A 20178-nucleotide genomic window follows, 5' to 3' on the forward strand; every position below is an offset into this window, starting at 1 on the left:
TCATTTCTTGTACCTTCATAAAAGCCCCAACATCATACATGATACGGTAGAATTGTTAGAAGTGTTACCACACTGACACACAATATCATGTAATAATATTCATTGTTCCCATATTCTGCCATGATTATCATACAAAATCACTGCAATCCAATTAGTCCAACGCGAAACACTGATAAGCACGACTGCAGGAAGACAACTAAAGTCTAAAATATTACTTATTTTGGTCAACAGGTAAATAACCCTTGAAATTGGGATTATGATTAAGGTTTTTTAGGTCAAAGAGAGTTCAGAATAACAGTTGATAAGGGTTGCGGTTAGTTTTTGCAAAAACTTAGCGCTTCAAAAATTGTATTAAAATATAATGCAAATTCATTTCTGACTTCACAATAGTCATTAGTGATGACCTGATGAATGTCTGGTTCAAAGTATAGTATAGCCGTAAAGTTTCGCCGTGTATATTCTCCGTTAGCGCTAACGTTGTTCTTTATACGAATAAACCCATTTTGAAAATATTTTTACCACTCTGCTGGTGAGCAAAGTCAAAGTATATTTAATAAAAATAAGAAACTTTACTTAATTTCTTAAATATTATATTTATGTAAATGGCCAATTCCAGAAACATATAGTGCGCCCTATGTATGAGATGTATATAATGTCTTTTAATATTGGTGTTATGATGGAAAAACACATGAAAGCGGACTCTACAGTTTTAATCTATACTTAAGGCATTGTGTAATCTTTTGAGAATTTATTTATTTTTTTAAGGGTTTCCAGAGATACGACCAAGGCTGATTTTTTTTTATTTTAGTATTTTATCCCATCTGGACATTTTTATTTCAATGTTTTTCCTGCACAGTCTAAATCATTTTGTAAGGGATAAAACTGGCTCTCATATTTACTGTATTTTTAAAATACTTTTTCTTAAAATAATGTAACTGCCCTTCTGAATGTGTTTTATATAAATACTTAGATTGTATCTAATTATTATTATTTTTCTTAGTTGAATGCAATACAATGCAATATTTTTCTGAAATATATTTATTATATACCTACCTAATGAAATTTGGCTTACTATCATAGCTTTATGTACGACCTTCTATACAAAGGTACTACATAATATATACAACATAAATATGGAATACCTACGTTTTTTATGCTATTGAAGAAACTTTCAATGTACTTCAACACCTATGATTTTTAATCCATTCAAAAGTCAATTGAACATCACTAAATATTATAAAATAAAATCCTCCGCTGCGTCTGTCTGTTCGCGATAAACTCAAAAACTACTGCACCGACTTTCATGCTGTTTTCACCAATAGATAGTTTGGTTCTCGAGGAAGATTTTAGTAATAATTTGTTAAGTTTTTGTACACTTTAACTATATTTGTCGGAAAAATAAGCCGTCTGGGAGCTTTCGACGAAAACGCTGTGTAAACCCTTTGAGATATAATAAAATAATGTATCGTGGAATTGTATATCTTAATATTATATATGTCTGTCTCTCAAGGATAACAAACTGTATCCATTATATTACTATTTACTACATACATAGTATAAAATCATTTAGATATACTGTTTTGTTTTATTTCTAACTCAATAAATTTTATTATACATATGCATATTTTTTTTCTATTAACAGAACTGCATCGGTCGGGTTAGCAAGTAATATAATAATTGTAAGATATTATAAAAAGGTTCATATCATGACCGCGGTCGGTGTAAACGAGTTCTGTATATGTATAGATCCAGTTGCTCAACAATAAGTACTATAGTTATTGAGTTATTTATAAGTATAATATACTTTTTGATGTTTGTGCACAATTAACATAAGTGTTTAGAATAGATGATAATTTGTTAGGTTTTTTGATGATTTATATTCAGTAACAAACTAAATTAAGTATGATTTTAATCTATATTTTTACTTTGGTATTGTTAATCATTATATAGAATATCTTATTTCACGGACTGAAGTCAATTAATGCATTTGATGATTTTTTACAAGCATACATTTACAGGGTTTTTTTATAAATACTCTCAATTTAATTATTTATTTTAATAATGTCTGCTTACATCGAATTTGTTTTATTTCCATTATTCTGCAGTCTCAAATAATATTTGTGTAAAAATATAATTAACATTAAGAATAGTTTGGGTATTTTTTGTAATTAGAGTATTTAACCATTTGGAGATGGCAATGACGGCGTGGTCTTGTGTCCGATGGAGATCTTACCTTACGTCGTGCACTTCAAGTTTAAAATTACTTCTCCCTGTCATGTTATTCTGTACTGACTAAGGTAAGATAAAGACAAAAAGTTTTAAACTTGGAATAACTTTACTTCGAGTTTATTAGTAACACAGCTAGTGAGTACTGTACACACTTGCATCTTTTCATTTTATTTTCTTATCAGTTTATTGTTTTTGTTTAAAGTTATAAATTCTCGTATTCTACTGAATTAAGGCGAAGGCTGAAGTAAGGCGAGGGAATGCTACTGCAATTACAGTAGCATTCCCTCGCCTTACATATAAAATGACATACTTAACAGTGCTTCAAACGCACGGCGTCTCCTTTCGGTTAAATAGTTTCAGGTTTTACAGATAATAATTATAAAAATTGCGATCGTTGTACAAGTGATCCCAAATAATTTTTAAGATTATAATTTTTTATTGTAATAAAAGTAATGAATGTTTTTTTTCTTATGTTTTGTTATATAAATATAGTGGGAAGTACCTTGTTCATAAAGACATTTAAGTCCTCAAACACAGTTATATGCTTAAACATAAACATATTTATGTTTAGAAGTTATTTACAAATTACTGTCAAAATAATTTATTATGTTACTTACCTATAAGTCTGGGAAATGTGGCAACTTAAATAACCTACAATTATTGTATTTTATATCTTATTATTATAGTCGGATAAACAGCTAAAACTTAATTATTATACTAAGCTAGAGGTCCCGGGTTCGAATACCGGTAGGTGCAAGCATTTATATGATGAATATGGATGTTTGTTTCCGAGTCATGGATGTTTATATGTGTTTATGTATGTTTATATGTATGTTTAAGTAAGTATATTGTATTAAATATATCGTTGTCTTGCAACCCATAACCACAGCCTATATGCCTCATTTGGGGCAAGATAATTTGTGTAAATGTGTGTCAATATTATTATTATATTTTATGGAATGTTGTAAATAAAATAAACAAATAAAGTGTACAAAATTTTTATGTTTATTAAAATTATTTCTCCCACTTCTCCATAATATTAAGCATTATTAACTACATACTACAAAGTTAAAATAATGTCACCTTAGTATATAAATGCGCGAATAATTTCGTGAATAGTTTGTAATACAAACTTTGTTTAAGAAAATATTTAAACGTTTGTACTATAATAGAGTATCGTTTATGAATTACACAGACTATAAAATAGTAGATATTCAATTATCGATATTTCTGCGTTTCTATTTATACTAATTAATTACTCAACTGAGACGAAGCAGATACTATATTTAAAAGTATGTTCCGATATGCACTGCGAGCACTGCACAGTGCTATCACTGTAGAAAAATTCGTTCGTTATGTACTGGCAGAATACTACCGCAGTACCCTAGGTAAATATATGACGTCATAAATCGTCGCCATATTCTACTGTGAGCACTGGCGTTTCCGAGGTAGGGTACTTTCAGTACTTTGATCAAGTGATCAGTCAAAACCACTCGAGTGCCTAATGTTTTATTAACAATACCTACAGTTTATAGAAATTTTTAGTACTTACATTCATTTGAATGCTGCATCAAAAAATGCGGCTGACAGTATACGGGATTGCGTTCCGTTTTAAATAGTAACCAGTATAACTAACTATAAAGGAACGGCTTCACAGTATACTAAATTGACGTCACACTGTACAGTGGTCGCAGTGCATATCGGAAAATACACTATATATGTTATAATATATATGCTGCGCCGGGTTTTAAAAATAGTCCTATCTTAAAACTATATTATCGACTTTATGAATACCAAAATGGAGACCAATTAATTAGTTAATTTACCGAAGATTTGTAGCAATGCCTTCGGTTAGTTCGTAGACATCAATAAACAGAAAAATAAGATACACAATTATTATGTTGTTTTAACTTATAAAAAGCGAACTACACACATACATACTTATTACTGATTCAAAAATTAAGTGGCAATTATTTGATGATGTCGCAGTTAATATCCAACTAAGACGTGTTACACGATATATAAAAGATACCATATGATTGACCCTAAATTCTGATTGTGCATCTTAGTTTTTGTATACGGGTGGCTGGTATCTCTGTTCTTCAATACTCGTTCTCATCGTCGAGTTCTCCCTCGGTGGAGTCGACCCCGACCTCCTCATAGTCCTTCTCCAGCGCAGCGAGGTCCTCCCGGGCCTCAGAGAACTCTCCCTCTTCCATGCCCTCCCCCACGTACCAGTGCACGAAAGCGCGCTTGGCGTACATCAGATCGAATTTGTGATCAAGCCTGCAAGGTTTACAGTTGGTTAATATAACGTGGTGCTATAATGGCGGCTGTACATGGAGTCACGGGTTGAGGTATCTAACCTTAATCGTAAAAAAAAACTCTAAAATTTAAAGTTAATAATTGAAATTTTCAAACAAGCAACATATATATAGGAAATAATTTTTTAATCAGCCTGAAGTGGTCACATAAGACAGCATGAAGTAGGTTACAGTGCCTACGCTAGCGCGCGGCTACTAGATTACTGCTATTCGCGCGATTTATAACCTAGGTCCTAAAGAATCATTAAGAGAAAAATTTAAAGAAATAAACATTTTGACTGTTGCTTCTCAATACATTTTTGATAATGTTTTGTATGTTCATAAGCACATTGAGGAATTTTCTAGAAACTGTGACATTCATAATGTTAACACGAGGAACAAACATAAACTTGTTATGCCTACTACTCGGTTCGGTCGAGTTAGTAAGTCTTTTGTTGGGGGATGTATATGCTTCTACAATATGATCCCAGAAAATGTACAAAACAAATGTGTTACGAAATTTAAAAGAATTGTTAAAAAACGTTTGTGTGGGAAAGGTTATTATAGCATAAACGATTTTCTTAATGACACCACGGACTGGGATTAAAGCGAACACCCTCAGGCTCTTTAATTATAAATGTTTATTGTACGATATTACATTGTTATCCATATTTTATATAAAAAAAAAAGCCCGCTGAGTTTCTTGCGCCCATTCTTCTCAGGTCTGAGGCAGTCTCTTTTGAATGGGTGGTAGATTTTGACGTTCAACAAGTGATTATAAATCCTATTTTGAATAAAAATATTTGAATTTGAATTTAACAACTGTAAAGTAGGCCACAATATGAGAGTTGAACAAAGCATACAAGATATTATTAACAATACGTCACTCGAACGGTTGGCTCAGTTGGAAGAGCGCTCGCACGGAACGCGAGAGTTCGCGGGTTCGAGTTTGTTTTCAAATTTTATTTGTGTACTTACAGTTGTTCCGAAATAATATTATGGCATATAGATTTATTTAGGTGAATTATGTTTTTTATTTTTGAATTTTGTTTATTACACCGGTTAAGTAGTTTTACCCGTGTGTTTATTTAATGTCGTCATTTTAGCACCACGCTGTATATTAAGGGAATTTCTCTATTACATTAAATATTATTCTATTCCGTGTACTTTATACTTTAAGAATCAACGTATTAAAGTACACATTTTTTTGTGAATAGTTTCCTATCTATCGATGTTTGCTGAGGTTGTCATCACGGATATTAGTACCGCAGTCTCTTTACATGACCAACAGCGCCAAAATGGCGAATATCAAACGGGCACAAAAACTCTTTGAGAGCCGCCAGTCCAGTGATTTGTAGAAGTGGTCAGTGGCCAACAGTTGTTCACATCTAAAGAAAGTTATAACGTCAAACGTAACGTCCAACCCACACCACTCACGCTTTGTAGATGTTTTTTTTATGACAATAATGCACGAGATGAGCAGGACGTTCAGTTGAAGGTAATTGATACGCCCTGCCCATTACAATGCAGTGCCGCTCAGGATTCTTGAAAAACAATGACTCAAAAATTCTTAGCGGCACTACTATTGTGTTCCTCACCTTGAGATATAAGATGTTAAGTATCATTTGCCCAGTAATTTCACTAGCTACGTCGCCCTTCAGACCGAAACTCTATAATGCTTACACATTACTGCTTTACGGCAGAAAAAGGCGCGATAGAACGCTTTCGTCATAGAACTATTTCTACGGTTGACGGAAGCCGGATCTAGTCTAGCCATGGAATTAGTTCTACGACTACTTCGGACCATTTCATCACGGGTATGGATCGGACTCTGATCGGGAGTAGAGCGAAAGCGCTCTTATGATATCTATAATCTAGCCGGAATCCTGTGCAATCCGTCCACTGATATTCAGTGGTCGTGAAAATATGTAAAGTTACCTGGCCCATGCTTCAGCGATAGCAGTGGTGTTGGACAACATGCAGACGGCGCGCTGGACCTTGGCCAGGTCTCCGCCAGGCACCACTGTGGGCGGCTGGTAGTTGATACCCACCTACCACAATTAACGTCAGGTGAGCGGGAGGTAAATAAAGTGAAGTATAGCAGTAAAGTCCTCCAATGGTGACCACGTACCGGAAGACGCAGTGTTGGTACGCCCCCCACCATATGGACCGACGATCTGGTCAAGATCGCCGGAATACGTTGGATGAGGGCTTCGCAGGACCTATTTACATGGAAATCTTTGGGGGAGGCCTTTGTCCAGCAGTAGCAATCAGTGGGAGGTACATAAACTCTAAGAAAAAAACGATTCACTCGATTGTATGAAACGTGCAGTCATTGACAGATGACGGCTATAATCTTGAAAAAAAAAGGAAAATTATCGAAATCCACTACGTTTTATGTAACTGTTCGCTTTCAAACTTATCGGATTATACTTCGTCGCCAATACTCTTTCAAACTTATGTCAAATGACTGCACGATTCATACTAAACTAAATTTTAATTTTCTACTTAGCAGTACCGCCTCTTATAACGCAGTATTTACATCCTCTTTGCCTACCTTCATTTTCTTTGCTTATGTTAAGCCGGGTATCCACTTACGGGTTCGCCGTGGTTTGCGAACACTGTATGCTCCACGAACGTAAACGTGTACAGTGTACACACTTAGGCTGCAACATCAGTGCTCCTGTCGGAGCACTAACATTCCGCGCTCCGGTCTCCAGTCGACACACGACAGTCACGTCTAAAGCCAGATATAGTATAGATATTTTACTTTTACATAAGTCGGGTTCAGTGTTTAATGCTTCGCCAATTATCTTCCAGGCGTCTCCTTTTAAATTCTTTTTCTTGTAGTTTTCATCTCGTGGGTCCCATAAAACATTATGTTTACGGTAGTCTTCTATGAGCTGTAGACATTTTTCATCGGACCACTCCATGTTCGCGAACTTAACAAACACGTCGTGACAACGCTCGCGTCCACGAACAAACTGCGCTCCCCTTTGAGATCGCGTAAAAAACCGCTTCCCGAGCGCTCCGCCGTGCTCCGATCGTGCTTCAGTCGCGCTCCGCGATCACGACGTATCCATTATGTTTGGTTTGCGGAGCGGGCGCGTTCGCAAACCACGGCGAACCTAAGTGGATACCCGGCTTTATAGTTGGTGTGATCTGTCCCTTTTTAATGGAAGGCTTGAGAATAGATATTATGCAAGTACAAAATGCAAAATTATATAGTATTTTCTTTGATTAACGCGAGTGTTACACATTTAAATACAATAGATCGTACCCCTGAAAACGTTATCCTGGAAAGGTCACGAAACGTCGGGTTAACTAAAATAATAATAAAAATGTAACAATGACAGGTAAAGATCAAATTATATAAGTAATGTTCATAAGATATATATTTTGTTTGGGCCCAATTTTCTATCTTAAAAAAAATATTCCTTTAGAATTCTTTTTGATGTCATTTCTAATATACTAGATACTACTACCGCTTCGGAAACAAATGGCACTCTGAGAGAGAAGAAGCGGCGCAAGAAACTCTTCCAGCGTTCTTGCTTACTTGTACGTCTTCTATGTATACACTTACATTTTTCTTGTATCACTATACATATATTGTAATTGAAATGAGTTGTAAAATGATAATGCTGTAAAAATTGATTTAAAAGACTGGCAATGAGTTTCTTGCCACTTCTTCATATTACCGAAAAGAGCACAAAAAAAGAATGCTGGGAAAGTTTCTTGCGCCGCTTCTTCTCTCTCAGAGCGCCATTTGTTTCCGAAGCGGTAGTAGCATCTAGTAGTTATTAGAAATGACATGACAAAAAGAATTCTAAAGGATTCAATTTTGAGAAAATAAATGCCTTTTATGCCTTTTACCTAAAGCCCAACCGTTTCTGAAGTGGTGGTAAATGTAAAAAGAAAAGAAAACTTCTGATATTCGTAGGTCGCATTTCCTTGACCAAGGTACATGAATAAAGTGATTTTGATTTTAAAATATAAAATCTACAACAAATCTTTACATTTGCAATAATGTGCCCGTTAGTGCCCGGTAGTTTAAGAAGTTTTACTAAAAACATATATCTGCTGTAAATGTAAACTATCGTAAACGATGAGGTGCTTGCTATTAATTATCATTTTTTAAAAAACAATACTAGGAATGTTTTTTCCGTCTCAGAGTGCCACTTTTTTCGCAGCGGTGGTAGTTTTCAGTGGTCATTTTCGGCCCATTTTCAATAACGTATCTCTAGTTACGGATACATTGCTGTCACCGTTTAATGACAAGATCTTATCTTTCCATAGTTATGTCCAATATAGTTATAGTCCAATGCTTTATGTCGATAGGTTATTGAAATGTGAGTAAGCATAAAAGGATAGATTTGTATATCTCTAGTAAGTTACTCTAAGGATAGATAGGTTATTGGAAACGGCCGGTAATTTGTATGCTATGTTGGGCGCACAACAGTTTGGCTCCCACAAGTGCAAAATGATAAACTTTATAGGATATAATGAACCTATACCAAAAATTATTTGAACTTTGATCCAAGAATAATCTATGAGCAAAATCAGAGGGACAACGATACTACGTAAATTTTCCGGAAAAATCATTTTTTGAAGAGCAATGATGTATGAAAACACTGCCAGAGTATGTAAATACATTCCATCACCACATTTTAATGGTAAGTTTCTTGATTTGTGCGTGAATACAAGCATATACAAATAAAATACTTTTTGAAGGATTAAAAAGTTTCTGTTATTATTTATTTAAGTAGATGTTTCTTGACTTTGCTGACTCACGTTTTCATTCGGATGGATAGTCCTACAGAAAATAAAATTTGATCTAAGAAATTACTTTATTATTATTAAAAAAAAAACCTACATCACAGTGTGAATTTTACCTTAAACCCAGTAGGACACCAGTCCACGAATTGAATAGTTCTTTTGGTCTTGATAGTTGCGATGGCGGCATTTACATCCTTGGGCACCACGTCGCCTCTGGAAATGAATTCACATCGATTAAAAGTCAAAGTCAAAGTCAAATATCCTTTATTAAATATGTTTAAACTCAGCGCTTTTGAATTGACATTTAAATTTTTAAGCAAAATTAAATTTAAAATCAGTCGCGGTAAAAAACCGCACGTGCGCTTGTATTCGTTTTCTTGTTTCTTAAACTCATTGTTAAAAACCGTAGTGCGGTCTAGGCCTAAGACGATAAAAAAATAAGCTGTCATTAGAAAAAAAGAGATAGTCAAGGTAGAGAGTGATTTCAGATTTCTTCGGTCGCCGCTTTTACACCACGCCAGCGCGAATTTGACTTTTTGACACTGTCTTTTTGACACAAAAGTATGAACCTGTTGCTCTGCGCTAGGCGCTGTAGTTACTACCACAGACTTAGATACTATCGTACAGACTAACTACCAAAATACCAAAGTGCTAATGCCAAGCCTGAATGACTGTTTAGGACTTGTCAATCGATATCGGTTACAATAACAACTGACTCGCTTACTTTTTTCTATCTTGTATCTCCGAGAGGTAGAGATGTTAAATTTTTTTTTTCGGGCAATATATTTCGGCTATGCATTCCAAACATTTTGCGCGGAGTTTCTGTGACTTCAGAATCTATATCATATATCTATATTGTACCACTGACGAGTAAAAAACGAAGGACTCCGCGCCATGATATTAGCAAGTGAAGCACCGTTATGTTAGTGTGTGTGCGGTTACGGGGGATACTAGTTATACAAATTTTTTCTCCCCTAAATAATCATATATGGCCACAAATACTTATATACTATCGTTTTTACACTTTTTCACAACGCACGACGGCATTTTTAAAATATTTTATTGAGACGCAAACTGATCTGTCACAGACGATGACAATTCTCATATCTTATCAATGGCCGCCTATCGGCCTGTAGTAGTGTAAGTGTGTACGTGGGGCTATGTATTTACACGTTAATAGGCTTGTTTTGGTGCTACACTGTTATGAAAGGTGACACGGAGTCCTTATTTTTTTACTAGTCCGTGTATTGTACTAATAAATGTATGGCCGGTTTTTTCCTTCGGTTATACTGCGAAAAACACTGAACCGATCGGAATAATACTTGTACCAGAGATATTCTTCTCTCTCGCACGCTCTGTTTGTCTATACGCTAGTATATCGGAAGTGTATGGTTACTTGATTATTTTATAGCGACTGTACAATATTGTATATTTTTATTGAAAAGAGCGCATAAAAAAAGAATGCTGGGAGAGTTTCTTGCGCCGCTTCTTCTCTCTCAGAGCGCCATTTGTTTCCGAAGCGGTAGTAGTATCTAGTAGTATAAGAAATGACATCAAAAAGAATTCTAAAGGAATCAATTTTGAAAAAATAAATGCCTTTTTATGCCTTTTACTACTTACTACCACTCCCAAAAAGATATCCAGAATTTAATTAAGGTATGTAGGTGAAATTAATTACCTGTACAACATACAGCAAGCCATATATTTGCCGTGACGGGGATCGCATTTCACCAACTGAAAGAAAAGTTATTCAATCCATTATTAATTAGTTTTATTAATATAAAAAATAAACAAACAAACAATTGTAACCAGTAGATGATAATATTAAAGATCGTGATTGTTTCTCTAAATATAGGAATGTAGGTTTTCATAATTAATTTGTTTTATGTTTAATATCAACTACAACCTGCTTAGTAGGATGTTTAATTAAACATTCACAAATGGTTCCTTTTTCCGTTCTTATAGTTTTTTTTTATGGAAAAGAAGCACAAACGAGCGTACGGGTCACCTGGTGTTAAGTGATCACATTCCCACATTCTCTTGCAACACCAGAGGATTAACAGGAGTGTTGGCGGCCTTTAAGGAAGGTGTTTTTTTGAAGGTACCCATGTCGTCCCGGAAACACCGCACAAGGAAGTTCACTCCACAGCTTTGTAGAACGTGGAAGAAAGCTCATTGAAAACCGCACTGTGGAGGACCGCCACACATCCAGATGGTGGGGATGATACCCAAACTTGTAGCGTGTCGTGCGAAGGTGGAATTCGGCGGCAGGAATCAAAAAGGTGAAACAGCTCTTCGGAAGACTCCCCATGATAAATGCGGTAGAGGACACGCAATGAAGCGATGCCTTTACGCAACGCCGTAAGTAATCTAACCCTTCACAGAGCACTGGGTCCCCGACAATTCGAGCTGCCCTATGTTGCACGCGGTCAAATGGATCGAGCTGATACTGGGGTGCGCCAGACCAGAGATGACAGTAATACTCCATGTGTGGCCGGACCTGCGCTTTGTACAGCGCTAGAATGTGGGCCGGCTTGAAGTATTGCCGTGCTCTATTAATGACGCCCAGCTTCTTCGAAGCAAATTTGGCTTTGCTCTCCAGATGGTCGCGGAATTCGCAATCGCTCGAGATATCTAGACACAGAATTCCGATACTAGGCGAGGCTATAAGGGAAGGGTTGTCCAAGAGCGGTGATACGACAAATGGTTTTTTTTTTGTGGTAAACGCGCAAACTTGAGTATTCTGGGGGTTAAATTAGACAAGTTTCAATCCGTGTTCTAAATACGTTAATAACGATTGAGTAATTAACGGTTTAAGCTGATTATAATATTCAAGTGCTGTGTTTGAGATTTTTACTTATGATATTAATTTTTATATACTCCTCGTGGTATTGTGGTTTCACGATTTTATTTCTCCATTGTTCATTGTGAAACAGCAAAAGTTTAACGTATTTTCAACTATACATAATATATGAAAATACATATTGATAATTCAAAGGAAGAAGAGCTATTTGAGCAGTAAATAATTAAATAGTCCACAATTATTTTTCAGTATTAAGCAATAAGTAAGCAATCACAATATTTAAATTGTTTCTTTACGGATTTCGAGTGGATTTATAATTCATGTTGAAGCAGCGATTCAAGCTTAGATCAAATTAAACAATAAATGAATTCCCTTTCAACATGGATTTTCATCAAGTATTTTGGCTGCGAGCCATAAACTGTCATAACCTTTGTCTGCAATGCGGATTAATTATTAAATAAATGGCTTTTCCAGAGACATCAATTATTATTTTTTCTACAAAGCGTGGCAAAACCCTGGATAGCCAATGTTACATACATACAAATATATATAGTTTTCAACATCATTGTCGTTCGATGATGACATTCTTTTTTCATACTTATTTACCAACTTTATTCTGTTCTTAGCTCGTCTAACTAATTTTGATTACCATTTTAAGTATAAGTTACTATAAATCAGACTTATCTAAATGAATAGCTACCTCATAATTTTGATATTCTGAGAAAAAAAACATGCATGGACTTATCGACTTTTATTTTATTTTAATTTATGTTTCTATTAATAAATTGATATATCAACCATTAAAAAAATATATTAAGCTTATAATTGAACGTGTACCTGATTGGCGGGCTCAAAGCAAGCATTGGTAATCTCCGCCACAGTGAGCTGCTCGTGGTAGGCCTTCTCCGCGGAGATGACGGGCGCGTAGGTGGCCAGCGGGAAGTGGATGCGAGGATACGGCACCAGGTTCGTCTGGAACTCCGTCAGGTCCACGTTGAGAGCGCCATCGAAGCGGAGGGACGCGGTGATCGAGGATACGATCTGTTCCGGGTTGACGTAAAAGCATAAGTTTGTTATAAATTACTGACTTCATCAGCCCATCCTTTACGTGATAGTTGTTTAAGTTTTGCCCTTTCCGTTTTTTATTCTGATGAAAGCCACCCTAGCGGCCGATTCACTGCTATTGGCAGAAGTGGGATATATAACATCCATAGCTGCAGTGGGCGGGGATTTGATAGCGGCTGTGTTGCAATCGTGTGTATGTGGTGTCGCACCAGAATATCATCTTCTCCCGTGGGTGTCGTAAGAGGCGACTAAGGGATACAAAGAAAGGAGGATGGGCAGCACCATTTTTCCAAGAGAATACCACCATCAACTGCAATCGCCAATTTCCGTAACAAGCATGTTGATTATGGCAAATCCCCCCATTACAATTTAGTGAAGAATAATTTCAAAGCTACGTTAGAAGTCTCATTTGTGATAATGAGTAAATATCAACAGAAGCTTTTTAATATTTATAATTTTGAGTTCTTTCGATTCTGAAAAAGAACCTCGTGTGCCTTGCGGATTTTTTTATGACAATGAGGGACAAGACCAGGAAGTTCAGCTGATGGTATTTGACACCATGCCATACACCTTTCCCATTACAATACAATGCCTCTCAGGATTCTTCAAAAACCCAAATATTCTGAGTGGCACTACAATTGTGAGCACCGATGCAGTATTTACCTGTCCAATGAGTCTGTTCAGATTGGTATAAGTGGGTCGTTCGATGTCCAGGTTCCGCCGGCAGATGTCGTAGATGGCCTCGTTGTCCACCATGAAGGCGCAGTCTGAGTGCTCGAGCGTGGTGTGCGTGGTCAGGATCGAGTTGTACGGCTCGACCACAGCAGTTGATACCTGCGGGAACCTCCTGGTCAAATAACTGGTGCGGATAGTTTATCAAGAAAGGCCGTTTGCCACCATTGTTTTTTTATTGTTTTTCACCATTGTTGTCCACTTCCGCCAGAGCTCAACTTTTCTGTAGGTATTCTTTTTTAGTATTACATGATAAATCATATAATCAAACTAAAGATTATTAACCGGACAGAGTTAGCAGTCAGGAGTATTCTGAACTCCTTTTCGTTAACTGTTCATGGGTTATCTATAGACCTATTCTTAGTGCAGTCTGAACGTATCTTTAAAAAATTGTGAAGAGTTGTAGCACATACATATTCCATTCACTTGCTTGCAGGGCTTCTATGGGTGGCAACTGACAGAATATAAAGTACCTACTTCGTTCCATGCAAACGGTTTTCATCCAGCCAATGGGAGATTCCCAAATACCATGGCTTACAGCTTTACCTATCACGTCTTCAATATGACTTCCGTAATACTCTTTCATTTATATTTTTCAGTTAGGTAATAAACATAATTATAGTTACGTACCTGAGGTGCCGGGTAGATCGAGAATTCAAGTTTGGACTTCTTTCCGTAGTCCACGGAGAGTCTCTCCATCAACAGAGATGTGAAACCGGAGCCAGTTCCTCCACCAAATGAATGGAACACCAAAAAGCCCTAAGGTAAATAAAATAGTTATAGAGCTCTTGTCTTTTGTAATATGATGATGATCAAGATGCTACCATGCGCATTCTGTTACCTGAAGTCCCGTGCACTGGTCTGCCAACTTCCGGATCCTGTCGAGCACGACATCGACGATCTCCTTGCCGATGGTGTAGTGGCCGCGTGCGTAGTTGTTGGCCGCGTCTTCTTTGCCGGTGATAAGCTGTTCCGGATGAAACAGCTGCCTATAGGTGCCAGTGCGGACCTCATCTGAATATCATACTGTTATTTAATTTTCGCTCACGACATAAGTGACACCACATCAATATCTGAAGCGAAATGACGTGGATGCCGGTGCTAAAAGTTCATGAAGCTATTGACATCATTGACAATATTCAAGATGTTAATTTCTTTGTATTTTGCTCTCAATGATTCCTTAGGGCCTACATTATAAATACCGCGAATAGCTCTCTTCTGCAGCACAAATATTGTATTAATATCGGCAGCGCTGCCCCACAGCAATATACCATAGGACATATGGAAGTAACTAAAGTATATCTACAAGTCGTGCAGTATCTATCTCAGTTAATTGTCTAATATTTTTAACCGTGTATGCTGCAGAACTAAGTCTGTTCGCCAATCCTTCAATATGGCGGCCCCATTGTAATTTGGAATCCAGAGTAATGCCAAGAAATTTAGCAGATTCCACCGGTTTTATCACCTCTCATCTAATACTCCGATGGTAATGGCAGAATGTAACGACTAGATCCTTAAGTCGTTTAAAAAAGTATATCATTACAACTTTGGCGAAACTCATAAGATATGAGTGGAGCATTATTCAAAGGGTGCGCGGTGATTTAATTAGTGTAATACAAGTGGCCCTTTATTTATGAGGAATGCACTCAAATGATAATTGGTTTTGCCTGTCGGTCTGTAACCAGGCTGAGTCAATGTTTAAATATAACTTTCGTTTCATGTATACTTTTTATGAAACGTTTAATGATACTTGGTTATGAATATGATGTTCATGGCTTCGTTATTCTTTTGAATTAGCTTTTTTTATGAAAATACGGGACGACACGAGCACAACGATCAGCTGATGGTAATTGATACGCCCTGCCCATTACAAGCAGTGCTGCTCAGGATTCTTGAAAAGTCCAAAAATTCTGAGCGGCATTACAATTGCGCTCATCACCTTGACACATAAGATGTTAAGTCTCATTGGCCTGTAATTTCACTAGCTACGGCGATCTTCAGACCGAAACACAGTAATGTTTACACATTACTACCTCACGGCAGAAATAGGCGCCGTTGTGGTACCCATAATCTAGCCGGCATCCAGTGCAAAGGAGCCTCCCACTGGTTTACTTATTTCAAGTTGAAAGTTTTACAATTCAATTAATGAATAAACTATTTAATTTAGATACGAATTAGAATGATACTAATAAAGTAAGATTCATCATTATTTGACAAATTTGATATCTACTCAGCCCAGGGAAAGCCAGCCCATATAAAACATGCGTTCACTGACTCAGCCACATAATATATGGAAAGCTAAATGCTCAGGAGCGCAGGATTTATAAATTACTTGCCACATAGTGAACATTTCGTTCCTCGCTTAATCGCGTAAAAAACAAACATAAATAAAGATAATTTACAAATTCCAGGATATATAAAAATTGACTTTGTCTTTGAGAGCGACACTAATTACGTGGGGCATTTGCGGGTGAACGGGATGTAGGCGAATCTCATCCAATTTCACGTGGAGGACAGGGGTTCCGGCAAATATCACGTTATATTGTTTTGCTAGCAGCTTAGAGTTGCGTGAGAACTAAGTTAAATAAATAATTAGGTGAGCACGTTATGTTTTTAATTAATCCAACGCGATCAAATCTCACGTGGGATTAGAGATCGCGCTCCCCAGTACCCTCGTGGTAGGAGTCTAAGCGTTCGAGCAAAAACTCACGAAATCCCACCAATGGAGTGTCGAAAAGTGACTAAAATCACCTCACGTAGTTAATGCCAACTTATCCTAGTCAAATTGGATGATTCAATTTTCTGTATAATAATAATGCAATGATTACATTTCTCTAAAAGTACACGTAATTTATAAATAAAACGTACTAACGGTATCTAAGTGTTACCGGATGCAGTGCTACTTAAGTATTATTGTATTGCAACAAATTGAAATCATCATTCAATAATTTACCTATAAATATGGCTCTGTTTATGAGTCGGTTGGTGTAATGATGGATAATCTAGTGAGGGTTAACGACCTATGCTAAAGTCATTGGGTGCTTTATAATATTTTGTGGCAGTTTTTTTTTCTGAAAATATATTGCAGTAGCGGCGTATTTTAGAAGCTTTTGAAAGCAGAAGAATTACTATTATTACAGCCGGTTAAGCTGGATATCTTTTGAATGCCTCGATTTCATCTTATGATTAACGATTACAAGCTTGCGATTCATCTTGATTTTCAGAAGAGGCCAAACTGACACGTGACCAAATTTTGTCTAAAACTGTCTAACAGGGGCGTATAATATATATAATTACCATCACAGAAAAAAAAGGCAAATTATGATATAATGAAAAGATTAACTCTATCTCAAATCAAAATTCAAATACAGGTTAATGCCAAACATGTACAATTGAATAATCTTGTACGTAGAGCGAGACATGTTGTTTGCGAGTTATGAGTGTGTTCCTCACCGACAACTGTGGGCTCCAGGTCGACGAACACGGCCCTGGGCACGTGTTTGCCGGCGCCGGTCTCGCTGAAGAACGTGTTGAAGGAGTCGTCTCCGCCGCCCAGGGTCTTGTCAGACGGCATTTGGCCGTCGGGCTGGATGCCGTGCTCCAGGCAGTACAGCTCCCAGCAGGCATTGCCGATCTGAACCCCCGCCTGTCCGATGTGTACTGAGATACATTCCCTCTGGAAATTGTAAGGCAAAGGTTGAGTTTTATTACTTGATGCAGATACAAGATGCCCACTGTCGGGTATAACATGAATTCAAATTCAATATTTTTATTTATTTAAGAGGGGGCAAAGAGACAAGAGGCCCCACGGAATGGGGAGTGTTCAGGCAACCCAGTCTATGCCATGCCCTGGGTCATCCGCAACAACAAGTATCAAGAGATTTGTTGCCGTGTATTTTTATTCAAAATACTCGTAGGCTGACCTGTATAAATTCCACTGGACAGGCCGTTCCACATGTTTGTCAGCAAATTTTTTGTGCCTATTAGAAGCGTCACTCGCGAGCGTCCAGAGACCTAATTTTTACGTATAATACAAATGGCTGCGAAGAAACGTAGAATACGTACGTAAACTCTGAAGTATTTTTGCGTTTTTAATTAATTTAGTTCGTTTTCCGTGTTATTTATTCTTCAAGAATCAACTTTTTTAAATAGTTTCCCACCATCTATGGATGTTTGCTGAGGTTGTCTTTACTAGTTTAAGTACCGCAGCAGATCAGTGAAAATAGGATTTTAAAATCACTTAGTGAACGTCAAAAAACTAGCACCTATTCGAAATAGCATGCCTCAGGTCCGAGAAGAACGGGCGCAAGAAACTCAGCGGGCGTTTGTTTTCTTAATTTAGTTACAATATATTTTATCTTATGAAGTATCATACATTAAAATTTCTAACTAAATAACCTAAGGGCGTTCACTCTATTCCCAGTCTGTGGTATCATTAAGAAAGTTTATGTTATAATAACCTTTAACACATAAACGTTTTTGACAATTCTTTTGAATTTGGTTTGTACATTTCCTGGGCTCATGTTGTAAAAGTATATACATCACCCAATAAAATACTCACTAACTCGACTTAACCGACTAGTAGGCATAAGAAGTTTATGATTGTTCCTTCCTTGTGTTAACATTATGATTATCGCAGTTTCTAGCAAATTCTACAATGTGCTTATGATGCAACAGTCAATAACATTTTTCTTTTTTCTCTTAATATTTTTCTAGGACCTAATTAAAGAAGTACCTCAGCCATTTTAACTTCATGTACGTTTCGAATACGTTTTTTTGTGAGTCCATTGTTACGGATGGCTGTTTTAGTTGAAGAGATTTTTTCTGCTTTTAGATTAATATTCAACTGAAAATTAATCGAAATTATTATCTATTAAAACTCATAACAGTTAAATAATTAAATTCTACGCATTTAAAACGTTTAAATAATTTTTACGTTGGCCATAAAGACTCCAAGCGGGCTCGCATTCAAATCGGTAATGGAAAACGTAAAAAAACAATTTCCCATCGTATCTCGCGAGACGAATGATGGTATTCCATATTTTGGTGTTGGAAGAACGTGTTTTAATCATTAAAATATTAACAATTTGTTATGTTTTAAAGTGATAACCCTCACTTCTAGGATTAATAAACAAATTAAATTTGAAAAACAAAATTTTATGAACGATGCGGAACTCTCAGGTTGTGGCTTCAAAGTGTTGAACAAAGCATTCAAGATTTTATGTCGATGCGTCACTCGAACGTTTAGCTCAGTTGGTTTGAGCACTGGCACGGAACGCCAGTCGTGGGTTCGAGTCCTGCATCGTTCATAAAATTTTGTTTTTCAAATTTTATTTGTGCATTAAAATATTGAGTGAAGTAATCTACTAAATAAACTAATTGTGATAGTTGCAATTTCTTCTTGTTTAATTCTCCAAAGTGTGTTTTAGAATTTTTTATATGATTGTGATAGAGTTATGCACCACGCTTACAGGACACCTGTGACGGCAAGAATTTAATTAAAAATTATAGTCTTTTAGATAGAGCCTCTTGCTGCTAGTCAGTCTTGCGAACAGGCCAGGTTTATGACTTTAGTGTGCGTGACAAACTACGTCTTACACTCACGATTTGTATATTGCTTTGTGTTAGTGTGCGTGAATTGCTTAAAATAGAGCTTAACTCCTCATTTATTTCGACGTTTTCACAGCTGTACTAGTCTAACTAGACTAGAAAATGTATTACGTTCAACTAAGACACAAGCCAAATAAATATGGATTTAGACAAAAAAGTATAATAAAGCTAATGATGTTTGAAATACTATTTTTCTACAGTACAGCCATCACCATCTCCTTAAGCTGTTAAGTCACATAATAATTTATAAATTCCATTTGGAAAAGATTGTTTTTATTAAGTTTTTTCTATTTATTTGTGTCTTAAAATGCACATCTACATCTCGTATTTTCTAGATAATATTGGCCAACAATATTAAATATGCAAAACACCAAAAGAAAATCTAAAATTCATAAATAACCTACTTGAGATACCAACAGATGTAGCAAAGACGGAAAAAAAATAATACGTTAAAATATTTTCTATGATTGATTCGAGTATTTATTTTCGATAAAATACTTTTTTAATTAAACCTGTGGTATCTTATACCGAAATCGTCGAAAAAAAACACACTGATGAGTTATTATGACAGCGATAGCAGTGGCGTTATCCTTGTTGGCAAATTAGTCGACAATGACTTGTGAAGTCCTTTGTACGACATAACAAAAGAACTAATAACAA

General features: G+C 36.3%; 1 protein-coding gene across 1 annotated transcript in view; it reads right to left on the reverse strand.

The window, feature by feature from the left end:
* Positions 1–3211: 3211 nt before the first annotated feature.
* The window catches only part of LOC126976693 (tubulin alpha-1A chain-like), a 38966-nt gene continuing 21999 nt past the window's right edge, over positions 3212–20178 (reverse strand). The window contains exons 2-10 of the mRNA XM_050825198.1: positions 17362–17584; positions 14750–14922; positions 14539–14667; positions 13840–14010; positions 12949–13152; positions 10987–11042; positions 9425–9521; positions 6471–6583; positions 3212–4515 (exon numbers count right to left, since the gene is read on the reverse strand). Coding sequence (XP_050681155.1) covers positions 4332–4515; positions 6471–6583; positions 9425–9521; positions 10987–11042; positions 12949–13152; positions 13840–14010; positions 14539–14667; positions 14750–14922; positions 17362–17584 — 1350 coding nt within the window. The 3' untranslated portion in view covers positions 3212–4331. The remainder of the gene's footprint in view (positions 4516–6470; positions 6584–9424; positions 9522–10986; positions 11043–12948; positions 13153–13839; positions 14011–14538; positions 14668–14749; positions 14923–17361; positions 17585–20178) is intronic.

This window comes from Leptidea sinapis, chromosome 42 (assembly GCF_905404315.1).
Source record: "Leptidea sinapis chromosome 42, ilLepSina1.1, whole genome shotgun sequence".
Classification (NCBI taxonomy): domain Eukaryota; kingdom Metazoa; phylum Arthropoda; class Insecta; order Lepidoptera; family Pieridae; genus Leptidea; species Leptidea sinapis.